At 40.4% G+C, this 15174-nt stretch overlaps 1 protein-coding gene across 5 annotated transcripts in view; it reads left to right on the plus strand.

Moving 5' to 3' along the window:
- LOC105687546 (tetraspanin-5) overlaps positions 1-15174 on the plus strand; it is a 69936-nt gene that overhangs the window by 20589 nt on the left and 34173 nt on the right. For 2 of the 5 annotated variants that reach the window (XM_048656806.1, XM_048656805.1), the window contains exon 2: positions 4164-4217. The exons of the other annotated variants lie outside the window; for them this stretch is intronic. In XM_048656806.1, the coding sequence (XP_048512763.1) occupies positions 4164-4217 (54 nt within the window). The remainder of the gene's footprint in view (positions 1-4163; positions 4218-15174) is intronic. 5 annotated transcript variants of the gene reach the window in all.

Raw genomic sequence — 15174 nt, forward strand, 5'->3', positions numbered from 1 at the left:
TATAAAATACCTTTTCCAGAATTCACTTCGTTTTTTCGTATCGTCGTGAAGTATATTTTATTTTTTTTCTCTATTTTATTATAAGAGAAAACATTCTGCGCTGATAAAAATTTAATGAAACTATATTCAACATCACTAGTTGTTAACGAATGGAAACAATTTTCCAATCTGCTCAGGTGATCGAGAATCTTCCGGGTGTCATACGAAGGCATATTTCGTGTACCTTCCCAAAAATGGTCGTTCTATACAGAGTAGTTTGGAAAAGAGTTTTCTTTCGGCCTACACCCAGCCTACCGATCATTGCTTTGATATAACTGAGTGACAAGAATCGTCCGGTGGCTGCCGGAAATCGAAAAAGTACGAGCTGCTGTCAGTTACGTGGCGAGAAACGCGGTGGAGGCTCAAACGGCAAGGGAACGATGAAAAGTTGAGAAAGAGCCCTAAGCCGGAAAAACGGAGGAAAGGAATTTAATGCCGCACGGGGATATTCCAAGTAAAATAACATCCCAGTGCACACATAATTTTCCGTAAAACGCTGCTGCTGTTCGTACCGCCTTATTGCGAGAGTTTCCAAATAATCTTTTTCCATTTTGGACAATTATTTAATTAGGGAAAAATGAAATACTTACTGTTTCCCACCTGCGGTCATTTGAGCTTCTTCTGTGCAAGATCCCCATTCGCGAAACATACTGCGGATATACGATATATCAAAAAAAAAATATAACTATACATATTACACAGTTATACATACTTATACAGAGGCACGTCTTGAAATTGAATCTTCAGCCTCACGCGACAGATCCAATTTGAATCCTGAAGTGAACGAATGTCCTAGCTCTCTTTCTCCATTCGCGAAATTAGAATCTGAATTAAGGTGGGCGCCCGGCTGTCGGGGTGATTGGATACTAAAATTGAAATTTTCGATTCTACTGCTTCTCAAAAACTTCTAATGAATTCAATTTCAAAGCTTCTGCCTTTCGCGAAACAAACTAGCGAAAAAAAAAAAAATAAATCCATGTATGCGTAACGTGTTTACATTTCATGGCATCTCCGATGCATTTCTACCAAGAAAACGCTCGTTGCAACCAAAACAATTCCTTTCCTTCATCCCAACCTTTACAACGAGTGTTCGATATCTCATCGTCGCCAAAAGAATTTTTCGCACTCGTTACTGACTTGTACAATATTTTCGCGACCTAGCTACCGCGAGAGAGCCGTCAGCTATAAAGAGGGTGTTTTTCAAGCTGTGTAGAATTTCAACGTTCGATTCCATGCGTCGAGTCCCACACGATTCGGGTGTTACTTTTCAAAAAACTTGCGCTGAAATGAATTATTAATGAACGGCGACGGCACAGAACCACGAAAGCGCACGGGGCCGGGGGTTGTTCGTATACACGTAACGGTACATGTACATGTACATGTACGTATCTTTTTCCGTCTTTATTGTTTCCCTGCAGCCAACGGGCACCCGTGGAATCCCCATGTTGGGTATGACAACTGTCCGACACACACGCAGGTTGCTTTTACCCAACGAATTCGCGATCGATTATTTAATATTATACGGCACACCCGAACCGTTGGAACTGCAGGTTTTCTCCCAACACTTTAGATGTACGACAAAGAGAGATTTTCTGTACCTCGTGCGATTCACTCGAGTCTCCTACACCCTCGTATCATACGGTTTTCCTTTCACTTTCTATCACAATGAGGTATAGGTGTGTATGCTCGTTTCGAGAAGACACGGATGAATTTGAATGAGGGTTTCGCATCGTTGTAAAAAAAAAAAAAATGAAAAAAAAAAAAATATTACGAAAGTAAGAGTACCGATGGTATTGTATAAAACTCAATCGAAATTAGTTGAACTTATATACATTGTTTCAATGCTTTGTGCAAAAGTTTGCGAATAAGGGAAAAGCGCGCGGAGTTAAGCAGCGGAGTCTGGGCTCGCGGCCGAACTTTGCCCCCTTGCGCGAGGTCGGTCGGGTTCATTCTTTGTCTTTTATACACGATGGGAAATTCCAGAAGCAAGCTCAATGCAGACCAGACTTTCAAAGAATACCATCAACAGGTTTTCCAACATAAAATATTTAATTAGCGCGAGTTCTCCTGTCTTTACATTAAAATCCGAAGGACGATAAATTCGAGTGCAGCTGTGCGGAGCACGGGCGAGAAAAAATGGGAATCCTCCTCTGTTGGATTTCCATTTTTGAGAAAGGGGTCGTAGACGAAAAAAAAAGAGACGAAATAAATAAAACATGGAACGAGGATGTATTCTTTAGTTTCGCACGATCATGTCGGCGTATTTGTCATGCTGACAAAAATTCAGCGAGTAGCATGTATATATGTATATATCTTCGTTCTCAGCTGCTGATGCTGCTGCGCCTGGCCAACCGCGGAGATGGATCTTCGATCCGCGACGCCGCAGATTTGAATAAATTTTATTCTCTGCATCACGATCACTCCGACTCTCTTGAACTTTACGAGAAACTGTATTTTTTTTCTCTCTTCTTCGCAAATATCCACCGGATGAAATGTGAAACAAACAATACTTGTCCAGCGTACACGAATCTCGCTGGATCCGTACCGTCATTACAACGATCGCTTTTCATATTTGGACTTTGATGAGGCGACAGCCAATTTAGTCAAGGTATTAGCAGTTATCGATCAATATGCGTAGAATACCATCGCACTACGTAATTAGAATTTCTAATTACGATTTCAAATCGGTCCAATCTGTGTTTTGCGGTGACGGATATAATCTCCCGTTACCTATACACACCTCTGACCCGTCTCTCCGCAGTGCAGCAGAATCGCAAAATGAACAAGTCCGTCGGCCGTCTCCGCTCATTTCATTCATCCTTCTACCGAACAATCGGAGCATTTACTTTCTCGAAATTTACTAGGGCCATAAATATTTTCCGGATGGCCCCCCGTCTGACTCCCGTCATACCGTGTTGTCGCCGTGATAAGAGCCGGTCCAAAAAAACCAGACAAAAGAAGTAATTCTGAGCGACTGGTCTTCGGATCCGCTTGTATGACCTCATACACCTGCTCGTGCAACTGCACCGTCCATTGTACAGGTATAACTATACATTTACGGTGGTCGGTCGCATGGCCGAGTAGTTAACTTCAGAGCATGTCGCGTTTAATGGCATCACACGGTTGCAGAAACAGGCCGCCTTTCGACAAAGACTTTTATAGGATGGCCGCGGGGGGAGGGGAGTCGAATGGCTATCGTTTCCAACCCCCGTTAACCCCCGGTGCCGGTGCTGCTGGTTCCCGCGACTGGCCGAGCTCCGTATAAAGTCCCGAGTCTTTGCTCGGCTCTCTAATTATAAAGGCACGTGAAATCCTTTGAAGGGGGTGAAATTTTTGCGGATATGTTCAACAGCTGCGCCAATCGTCTCTGATATATATATTCGTCGCACACATGTCGCTTTTTGGCGTTATTAAAATAGAGAAAACGGCGTAGGGACGTCGTCGTATGAAAAATAATTTTCGACGTATAACATCTGTTGAACGAAACTCGGGTTGAATTTTAGAGCCAGAAATTTTGGAGCCACGTTCACCAAGGAGGTGAACGCTGCGCTCATTTTGGTCCTCAATTATTGGACGTAGGGAGACTCCGTAGATAGCAGGGTGACCCGTGTGTAGGTAGAGTTTGGTGTAACGGAACAGCGAGGTAAGGTCGACGGTGTGGAACGATGATATATATATATTTTAGGTTGGCCCTTAACCTCATAAATACAGAAGCCATAACACGCACGTCGAAGTGGTGTAGTGTAAGCGAGGTAGTGGTAGGAGAGGTCTGGAGGTGCTGCATAATACAGATATGCGCCATGTACACGGAAACTCAACCGCGCGTCGAATGCCCATGCATATTGGAAGAGTTCGTTTTATGAGGGCCAAGAGGATCCGGTTTTCCCATATCACAAATTACCTTGCTTTATTACTTTATTCATTTTATATGTACCCGAGTCAATCTTATGACCATTAATTATTTTCCAATATGATCATCCGGTATGATCCCAATTTGGAAGAGGCAAACGTTTGAGTATTCCAAGATCGACGTTATAAATTGTAATTAACATCGATAGATCGTTTCAATTTATTCAATCTTTCGCATGACTGTAATTGATATTTTTCGTTCATTTCTGTTTCAGGTAAGTCGATCAATCATCCGCAATACTGCAACACCTGAGCAAAATAATAAAACGGTAGGATTTACCTGAAGAACAAAAAAAAATAAAATAAACAAAATAAGAAAAACATCAAAAAATCATTTATCTCTTATAAAATTCAATTTGCAAGAATTACGTAAGCTGCACCCCGTGTGTAACTGAAATTACTTGCAGAGTATAGAGACCGAGAACGCGATTCGAGACGGGCGAGTGATAAGAGTGAAATTGAAGCGTTGCGTGACCGACGATGAGAAATTTTTCCTTTTTTTGATTTTTTTTTTTTTTATCATCGTTCACATTCACAAAACCACGCCCCTTCGGCTCTGCACCTCGCATCGCCGTAAATGTTATCTAATAATTAAAGTCAATTTCCTACATCGTTAATTAAGAAACTCTCTTCGGTTCAGGTTTGAATACACACCTAAACTTCTATTAGACTAATTTCTATGTAAATTGAATTGAAAACTTCGTTATACGTCGCTTGTGATGATCGATTTGACTCGAGTAACCTCTGACTTAATTTTAATCAGGATGTATGTATGCATAGATCCGGCAATCACGATCAATTAACACCTGACGTTTCGAAAATACGATGGAAAAATCTACCTGGAAATCGGGTCGTTCGTTTGTCGATTTCAAAAGAAAAGTATGGCGCGGAAATGGTTTGGTTTTTTTGAAAATCATCAAGCGGAACAATTAAAAATATGGAAAAAGTTACTCGGCCGACTGACATTGCGTGAGTCGTGATTTTTACCTTCGCTTTGCGAATAATATTTGCAGCGTGCAGAATTAATATGCCCTAGTTTTAACTTTATTATAGCGCGGAAACACACGTATAATAGCGCTAACTTTTTTCATACGTAAACTCGTTTATGCGTTCTACTTTATTAAAATTCTCACTATGCACGTGTCACCCGCATATAATGATACACGATATTTTCTCACGATTTACACCGCGCTTAGACGGCTGATAGATTTTTTTTGGTTTCGTTCCCTTCTGAAATCGGTTCACGCCGATCATCGTTATACATCGGGTATAGATTCACGTTTTTCATCCGAATGGATTCACGCGATTATTATTTATCGGTAGTTACAGAATCATTACCCCGCGTTTATCAATCTTAATATCGCTTTTTTTCTCGTCTTTATGATTTTTCTTAAGTGCGCGGAGTATTTTACCCTGATATCCGACGAGGGTCGCCAATTATCTGGGCATCGGGATCGCGAGGTCTTTATATAGCTGTACTACGCCTCTTGCGATCATAAAGTTTAAAAATCCTGTTTTCTGAGCCATTATTGGCACGACTAGTCTACATAATAGCTCGCTAGGCTGTAAAATTTAACTGAAAATACGTTATTGTGGCAAAATTTTTACTCGCGTAGAGTACCGAAAACCACAAGAGCATCATAATTCCTAAGAATGTGCAAAGAATTAACGTACATTTTTTCGGTAAATCTATCAATTCGTTATTCGCTTTTTCGCGATACCGTTCGTTTTTCCCAAATCACATTTCACTTGTAGAGAAGCAATTGTTTTACTATTTCGTTCGTCAATTTTGTGGAATACGCCCTTCTGATCGTCAGCCCTGTATTTGCACGTGGGTTAAGTGAGTCACGAATTATCGACCTCGTTTCTACTTTGAAACTGCAGGTCACGCTCTGCAGCTTATATAAACCCCCTATAATTTTTTATCTCAAATCGATCGATATATTATCGTAGATGTTGTTATAAGAATTATGAAACTATTATCATTGTCAGTATTGTAATTATCCTCCACTTTACCGTGAGTTGAGTTTTTCTCTTTTTATTTGTATTTTTTTTCTAACCCTTCACTCGCTCACAATATTATATATTTTCTAATAACGTCGCGTTTTTCATTATCAACGATCGTCTTCTCCTCATTTGCGGGGGCTTGCACGACGGTAAGGAAGTCATAAAACTTCTTTCCGTCCTGTAACCCTGCACTACTACAGCCGCAATACTCCGGGCGTAGAATTTACATCTTTATTACTATATCGCGAGCCGAAAATCCTCACGAGACGTGGAGGACGAAATTACTAAACTTTATCGAATGAAGAAGCAGGTATAACGCGCTCCAGTTGTTTTGAAATTAAAACATTCATAACCCTATAACAATTTTATCAACCAGCCTGCGATTTCACATCGCATTTTGCGATCTCGCCTTTTCTTCCCTTCTTTTTCCCTTTTTTTTTTTATTTTTTTTCTTTTACACCGCGGGTATGAATATACATATTTGGTCGATTTAACTTAAAATCGATCTGAACGAAACTCCGACCCTCCAGATAAGAAAAAAAAATCAAGAAACATCTAGATGTTACCGTAGATACATTGAACTTTACCAATAATATCGAATATGTTGTCAAAGTTTTAAGCGATTGAATAATCGTTACATTATTGATTAATGAATAAATCCACCTTGGTCCTGCTTGTCTTTTTTTCGTTCTCTATTTCCTTTTCGGGGTATTTATTTTTTGCTGCTGTGAGCTGGTTTTAAACGGGATGCGGGGGATGAGAACTCTTTTCTTATCAAGTTCGTATATCTAAACTGGCTAATTCGTTTGGATTCGGGTGAGAATTCGTTTGCGCTTTATCCGTTTTCAGGTTTTTATCTCTTTTAATGTGTGCGGGCGATCTTTAAATTGTGTAGCACCCTCGTCAGTTCCGCGCGGCGTACCTAGCTACCTACCCTCCATCGCTGCCGCTGCGCACCCCCAGCGATTATACAATTTTCGTTAACGAGGTTTTAACAAGAAACGCGGAGCTACGAGATTCAGAACAGAGATTCTGATGTCGGACAAGAAGCGCAGGTATTTCCATCAACTACTCCTTTCGCATGAATTTTAATTTTCATTCTTTCTCACCCTCGGCGAAGATTTCCTTTTTTTCAAACGTCCCGGATTTTATCGGATTTTTATCATTGTACTTATTATTACTTTGCCAAACTCTCGTGGGGTATTCTCACGAAAACTGCACACCTACAGCTCCACCTTATGGATTTTACAATCCCTGATTATCTGCGCCCCGTGCACAGAGATTTTTGTTGAAAATTTTGAAGATCTTCCAGATGAAAATTCTCTCTGCAATCCACACTCCTTTTATCGGAGCTTCTCGCAATTTCATCCAGCTGTAAAGTGAAAGAGTTGATATTCATATTCATATCTCATCTTCTGAAATAAAAATTGAAAAGAAAAAAAAAAATGTGGGCATTTGCTCTCCTTTTTCTTTTTTCGATCTGTGTTCATTTCTTTGGAACTTAATTAAATGAGGCACGAAGTACAAATAAATCACGTCACAGTCGATTCAATTCGATACGTCTAGACGTCGAAGAAGGATTCTATCATGTGAAAGAGAACTCGCGAAGGATCAACGAATTCCATTAATTGTCGTTATAATTAATTCCAATAAACAAATGAAGAAATTGAGAAAGCTTTTCATTCGTCATATACGTCCGCCGAGTATGTATTGAACCCACCTATATGCACGTGTATAAATACCTATGTAGACAAAAAATGTAATGACGTAAAAAGCTCTTAGATAAATTAGTTTGCGAACCCTTCGATGTAATAACGTTGTATAAATTCACCCGGAGCTTGTAACGCGAAATTATTATCGAAAGGGTTTCAGTCCGTAGCTGTGTTAGCTGCCGTGATATTCGATTATTCGAATCAGCCGTCCATCCGTCATGATGAGGCGTCAGTCTTCCGTCGAAAAAAATTACAAAGCGAGCTACGAGTGATTAAAACTTGATTGACCCCAATTTTGACCGACGTTATACAGAATTATAAACGTTTCATCCGACAATCTACCGTCGACGATGAATTTCTACCCATTTTTATTTCACCCGTTTCGAGAACAAAGCTCCGATCTACCTGCAATTACCCAACTTTTTTTTTTAACTGTTTTCACGAATTCTGATTCCGTTCTCCCCTTAATTGAACATCGAATCGTATAGGCCACTTAGCTAGGTGTAAATGCATACGTCATTTTAGGAGTGTCAAAAAAGGACAAAAAATGCTTTGACAATTGTTTAGAGTCAGTTGTTATCTTTGTATCGGTGATGCAATTTTTATCATTGAGAACTTTACCTGTTTTTCGATATCCAACTGGAGAAATAGTTGTCCTAGTAAAGTATAGATTTCATATCCTGTTCCTTTACTTTGCACGTTAACTTTTTCCTTTTCGCAATAATTTTACGTGATGTGATGCAGTCGCAATTTCAGTGGGGAAATATATATACATATATATACATCTAAAGTCTAGAAAAATGTAAGCGCAGCGAGGTAAAATTTAACTACAATATACGTTCTATTTTATTTAAAAAGTAATGGAGAACATGGAGAGCATTGTTTGTTCTTGTTAACTCAGATCCCCCGAGTGTACCTACTACCAACTTGTGGTTCACGTTTACGGTTAAAACATATATTATAATTATATGTATTTTCATATACATATTTATACACATGCACAACGTGTGCACATCTAGTACATGGCACGTAGGTCGTAGGTGGGTACCTTTATTTACAGCATAACCCAAAGGCATATTCCCTTTTCACGTTCACGTTCATGTTCGCGTAGCCTCTTTCAAAGTGAAATAAAATTTCACTTTTTCCGAATGAAATAATTTTATTTTCGGTTGAAAAATTTCTACCGTGTAGTCGGTGTGATTTTTTGTAATTTTTTTTCTTTTTTCAAATTCATTGCCCACTCACTTGACGTACACATTTGACGAACGGGATGAACTTTACACGTGCGGAGAGAATATCGTCGAAAAATATCGATAAGTTGATTTATTTATTTTTTTTTCATTTTGTTTGAATCCTCGACAAATTTATCTCGTCCTTGTTAGCGCCGACTAACGGACAGGGAGGAACTTCTCTCGGGACTAAAGTTTCACAAGAAATCGAAGTTTATTACAGTCAACTGAAATGATCAAATAAATTTCACGTGGTATCGCAAGACCGAGAACGACGCCGCAGAAGGAAAAGTATGTTAGATAGTGATAATGGAACCTATATTGTAACCATAAAATGAACATTTTTGTAATCTATAGTAATAAATAGAAAACCTCGACGATCGGGTCTTTAATGGTCATGAAATAAAATTATGAGAAGAGTTTTATGAAAATAGTTTACATTCCGTTTCGTTCGCGTGAAATGAAATGAAATGGAGTAATTTCTTCAGATGTACGACAAAAACGACGAGAAATTGAACGAAAAAAATTTTTCACACTTCGTCGAATCTCCAATCATGTTCGTATCGAGGTAAAATCGATATCGGATTTCAACTTCTATGCACTCCCGTAATATACTTGACCATTATATTATTTTATTTTTTTGTTAATTTCATCTCTTCGACGCTAAAAATAAATTTGTCAGGCTGGCGGATGTCGAGCTTCTACGAAGTTTGGTCTTCCTTATTATAGGGGAAATTTTGTCTACCACTTTTATTCCCTATATACCTGTATCCACCAACACCACTTTTCGCTGTCAGCCCTTATTTATATCGGCGTTTGCCAAAGCTTTTTCTTGTAAATATTGACTCGACAGACTGGCGTGGAACTCGAGCGATCGTAATTAAGTTCGAAGTCCTTTCCTGCAGCAGCCTACAACTTATTATTGACTAACCCCTCGGACGAATCAGTAAGCTAAAGGTAAACTCCTACGCGACAACCCCTAAATCGATTACCGTACCGAACCCGCTTCCCTACCATCGACTTCCCCCCGCCGTTCCCGTAAATTTCAAACTCGCTAATTATTACATTACTTAGCGTAAAGTAAATTCATTCCAAATACAGTTATACGATCAACTAATTGCTACACGTGGGACCGAGCTCGAGCGCGTGTTCCGGAAATTGAGAGCGTGAAATTCTTTTTTCAATCATCCGAAATTGCCGTACGCTTATACGTGAAATAGAAACAAACTTTCACACCAGATATCACCGCGGTATTAATTTTAAGCTTATTAGGAAACGACGACCTGCGCGAAATTTGAAAATCGCAAATTCGCAACTAAAACTGCGCCGAGTGTTTGCAACGAAACTATGCATACAGCGGGGGTGGGTAGCAACGTAGATACTTATACGTCCGAAGTGACGTATTTTCAGCGCACATAAATTATCACATTAGAGTTTTGCCACATATCTGGTATTTTATGGGGCGACGATTTGGCACGAGCTCGCTCTCTCTGCAGCAGCCAGGAGCGTGTTTCTCGGTCGGACCATTTACGTCTTCCAACCCTTCGTATCCCACCTCACCTCACCCCACCCCACCCCACCCCCCACCCCCCACCCCCCCATCGGCGGAAACTCCACGAACAGCCGATATTTCATCTCGCTGACCCCCCGCCGGAGTTTACTCGACTACGTAGTTCTCTCTTCTCTTCCCCCCCGTGTCCTCCATCTCCATTTCTCTCCTCTTCCTCTTCTTCCACTCACAAATCTTTCCTTCGCTCTGTGTCGTGCACCGGGGGCGGCTTACATTCTCCCAGAAAACGTTGATTTCGTGCTGTGCGAAAAACAAAAAAGACATACCCTTCCACACGTGAAAAAAAAAGAGACCAAAGAGAAAAAAAGAAAAAAAAGACAACGAACATTTGACCAGATTTTATGTCAACATTTATCGCACATACGTAAAATATATAGGTGAGAGCCCTTTCCCGCGACATTTCGTGCCGCAATAAGCTCCGATACTAATGGGAATCTGCGAAAAAGTTTGACCCGCGATTCGTTTCGGGGGAGTGATAAAATTTTCGATTAAAACGCAGCTCAATTCCGGGGGTGCAGGTTCCATGTCTGGGAAAACAGACTCGGTTAGTGTGGCTTCCTTTCTGTTTTCAACGGCGGTATAACAATATCGGAGAAAGGTAAGAGAGAAAAGTTGTAATCGATGAGGTGAGTCTCGACAGGGATCTATACGCTACGTAGGTACTTCAAGTAATCATTAGACGAATCCTCCCTTTACTTCTTTCTAGGAAAACTTACTGTATCTCACAATGATGGCGCAGCCGACGCGGCGCTTTTATACTCCCTAAGGATGTTCTATGGAAGATTGAGTTTTGTGGAAAGCATATAAGAGAGACCCGACTCGATGGAACTCTACGTACGTTCAATGAAAACGAATGAATAGGTCGTACTTGAAGTTGGAAATAAATGCGTTACATGCAAACTTTCCTCGTCTTTTTCATAGGTTTGAATATTTCATTTTAATCAATGCTCGATAATTCGTGCAGTAAAATTGGCCCGCGTAGGGCTGTCCAACGAATTTATAAATCGAAAATATTTCTACGATAGGTAGAAACGTAACGTAGAAAATTATATCACGCGTCGAATATACACGTATCGTAAAATACGACTCGGAGTCTTCACATTCGATAGAGATGGAGGAATAGACCGAATAAACTGATAAATCAAAGTATAAGGATACCCCGGATAGCTGGATACATAAAAATAAGAATATCGATATTTGTAGAAAGTAAACTTTCTTGAACGACGTACCCATTTATAACGCGATACACGAGACACGTTTCGTATATCCCACGCGGTTATTTTCGCTGCGGAGGAACCATTTTTCCATCGATGTTTTCGGGAATTTCTCTTCTTCAAATGAGAAATAATCCGTTCTCCCGCAACGTCGATAATTTTCTCGTAACATCGAAGCGCACCGCTGTCCTCGGTGGAATTGCAAAAATTTTTGGAAGTTCAAGAATCTGAAGGAAAAAAAAAAAAAAAATTGGACGCATACCGATGCCCATATCGTACCACCCTGGTCTTTTGTTTGTTACGTCATTTTGTATAATTGGGCACGTACCGTCGAGGTAGTTCTCCAATTTATGCCAAGAGGTTGTTTAGAGACGATGAGTCCCGTCGCAATAGCTGTGTGTGAAGTTTTGCCCCGTACACACCTGGGTATCGCAGGTATACGTTCACACATGTGGATACGTACGCAAGTGTGTTCAGTTCGTATATATTATGTAATACCTGGAGCAGCTCCACGTTGATAACTCGAAACTCACAGCTGCTCCGCTCGAGCTTTCAAAGCTACTTGACCCAGAGAGAGAGAGAGAGAGAGAGGAAGAGGAAGACGGTGGGTAAAAAAGCTCAGTTATATATAACATCCTACTCTTGACCGCTGTGTACCGTATGCACGTAGTACGTCTCTCGCTCTCGTAAATAATAAGAAGACACGGTTCGGGTTTAGAAAAAAGGTAGTAATAAAATAACAAAATACATAAATAAAATATGCTCCTTTCTCGGGTTTTTCCATTTCCGAGCCTACCGTAGAGAGCTCGCGCGGCGGCCGTTTCGTGTCAAAAGGTCTTTAACCCCCCTAAGGTCGGAACGCGGAACACAAGGAGGTGACAGATACACGCGTTCGCATGGCCCAAGTATCCTATCTAGGTAGAAAATGGGCTGCAATTAATTTTACCGACTCAGACGTGGGTGATATAGGTGGAAGATATCTTTTCCGTTGTCTGGGTTGACACGGAGCTCCACAAATATACCAGTTCATTTGCGGTTTTCTTCGTCTTTCCCGTATAGATTCACGTCATTATATAAATATATATATTTCTTCTTTTTTTTTTCTTTCACTCGAACTGGCTTTTTCCTCAGTTTTTTTTAGATTGGAGTGAAAATTGTTGAAAAAAATTAATTTACCGTCAATGACGAACGCGTGCATAGTTTGCGTCGACGTGATCCCTTACCCTAATTTTTTTCTACCATTTTTTAACATAGTAACCAGTTTTTTTTTTTTTTCTTACCCTCTTCCAACTCCAAACTAACTTCCTCTCACTTACTCACTTCTATAGAGACTCCTATATTTTAACCATTCCGTTATGCGTGGAACTTCGTGCCCAAAGTGCCCTTTGTAATAAAGCTTTCAACCTTGAATATTATACCCTCTCTATAAACCTATTCTCTTTTTTTTACCCCGCATCCCTTGCAAGGGACAAATTCGGGCACCGGTAGATAAAAATAGAATAAAATCACAAATTCTTTTTTCTATTATTTGTTTTTTTTTCATATTCCAGAATTACTTCGCAAGTTCAGATATTCACTCGCACCGTATACGTAATATTTTCATATCAGAAGTGTAAAATTTTTTGCAAATTATGTTTTATTTATTTATTTTTTATCTTGTTTAGTTTTTGCTCCTCCCGGTCGCCCCTTTGTATTCCACGGTGTGGATCTTTCCTCGTTTATCTCGAAACCCTCCAAAGAAGCGGTCTCTAGGGATGATCCATTTTTTTCCCCCCTTTCTTTTGCATACCAACGAAACGGGCGCGCGTGGAACGGGGAGGCAAAAAAAACTCGAAGCAAAAAAAAAAAAAATCAACACCCGACCCGAAAACCATCATCAACATAGATAGCGATCCGAATATAGGAAAATCTACTCAGAAACTGAAACATTCCCCGGCCTCGCGTGATTTCGGTGCTTTTTCGAGACGACCGGGGGTGTCGAAAATCAGCCGACGGAATCGGAGGAACAATTAATTCCAGTCACGATTAATTATCAGGTGATAATGCTACTTTCCACGTGGATTAAAACTTCACTTTCAGTCGCACCGACTGATAATAATTCTACCGGTTATCAAGCCGTCAAATGTCACCTTGAAACGTTCAGAAGACGAGACTCGAGACTCTCTCTCACTCCGTTCTCTCTCTCGTTCGTCAAGGACCATTTAATCGAGAAACTTTTGGCTGACGAAAGTTACGCAGAGTTTTGTTTCGTCATAAACGACGGTTGGCAAAATGCGAGACGATAGCGTTCGAAAGCTCTGTCACGCCTAATTAACGAAAAGTCCGTGCGCCTGTATATATTTTTCAATCAACGAGATAGGACGGACTTTTGACGACCGTAGAAATCGTTTATTTCTCACCCATTCAGGGGTTTTGGGATAATATATCGTCCCCTCGTTCCCTCCGACTCGCCGTAGCCGGAGTTGCGGAGTGATCCATATATCGGATGATGTCAATGTCAAAGTTTTTGTGTGCGATGTAAACCTCCACGACGTACAATCTCTTCGTGAAAATTCAAAATCGTGAAATTATTATATTCCGTCCGAAGAAAGATGTTGGTTATATCGTAACGTCGCGAGTATCGAATGTCACGTGATAAGATAACACCGGGAAATCTGACACCTCGTTATATTACAAGGTATTACGACCGGAGTTATGTACCACATATAAATGGAAGACGCTCTACGCTCGTGCGTTCATCGACAAATTATACCGCATAACGGTGACAAAGAGTGGCGAGGGAACACGGCAAAAGAAATAAAAAAAAAAAATAAAGCTCATTCTAAAACCTGAACAAAAGCTCAACGAGTTGACGAACGCTCGTCAACTATGTTTGGGTGGTGGAAACTGAAGGATTTATGTTTTTGTTCAGAAAAAATTTCACCGTTCAAAAATTCAATGTTTTTTTTTTTTTTTCCGGTACTCCGTGTCGAGCATCGCACATCTTCTACGAGCTTGAAAATTTTCAAAATCGTTGCCAGACAACTCGGGGGGGGATTTATGTATAATAATTGTTCCGAAATTTTTTGGTTAATGTCATGAAATATTCATGACGGGTCAGCGTGTCGGTGTCCGAAGCGTCCAGTTCGGAGGCTGGGCGCATATCTGAGCAATAAATCATCGCGTATCGTTCCGCAGAAGGGAGAGACCCGGCCAAAAAGAGAACGAGAGAGGAGGGCGATATAAGGGAGGGTATTAAACGATTAGTTGAGGTATATACGAGCTGCGTATAGTAGACAGGCTTGATAATCCCGATAGACAGGTGGGCGTTGGAAGCTTTTATTGAAGCTACGAACTCAAGCTTCGCTGCAATCATCGACAGCTCTGTAATTAGCTCATAAATTATTACCCATGTCGTATCTACCCGTCTTGTTTTTCTTTTCCACCAACGCAGATAATGAAAACGAGTTTTTCTTCTCAAGAAAAGCTCACGATTATTCACTTTCATACCCATT

Source organism: Athalia rosae, chromosome 6 (genome assembly GCF_917208135.1).
Source record: "Athalia rosae chromosome 6, iyAthRosa1.1, whole genome shotgun sequence".
In the NCBI taxonomy this organism is placed as follows: Eukaryota; Metazoa; Arthropoda; class Insecta; order Hymenoptera; family Athaliidae; genus Athalia; species Athalia rosae.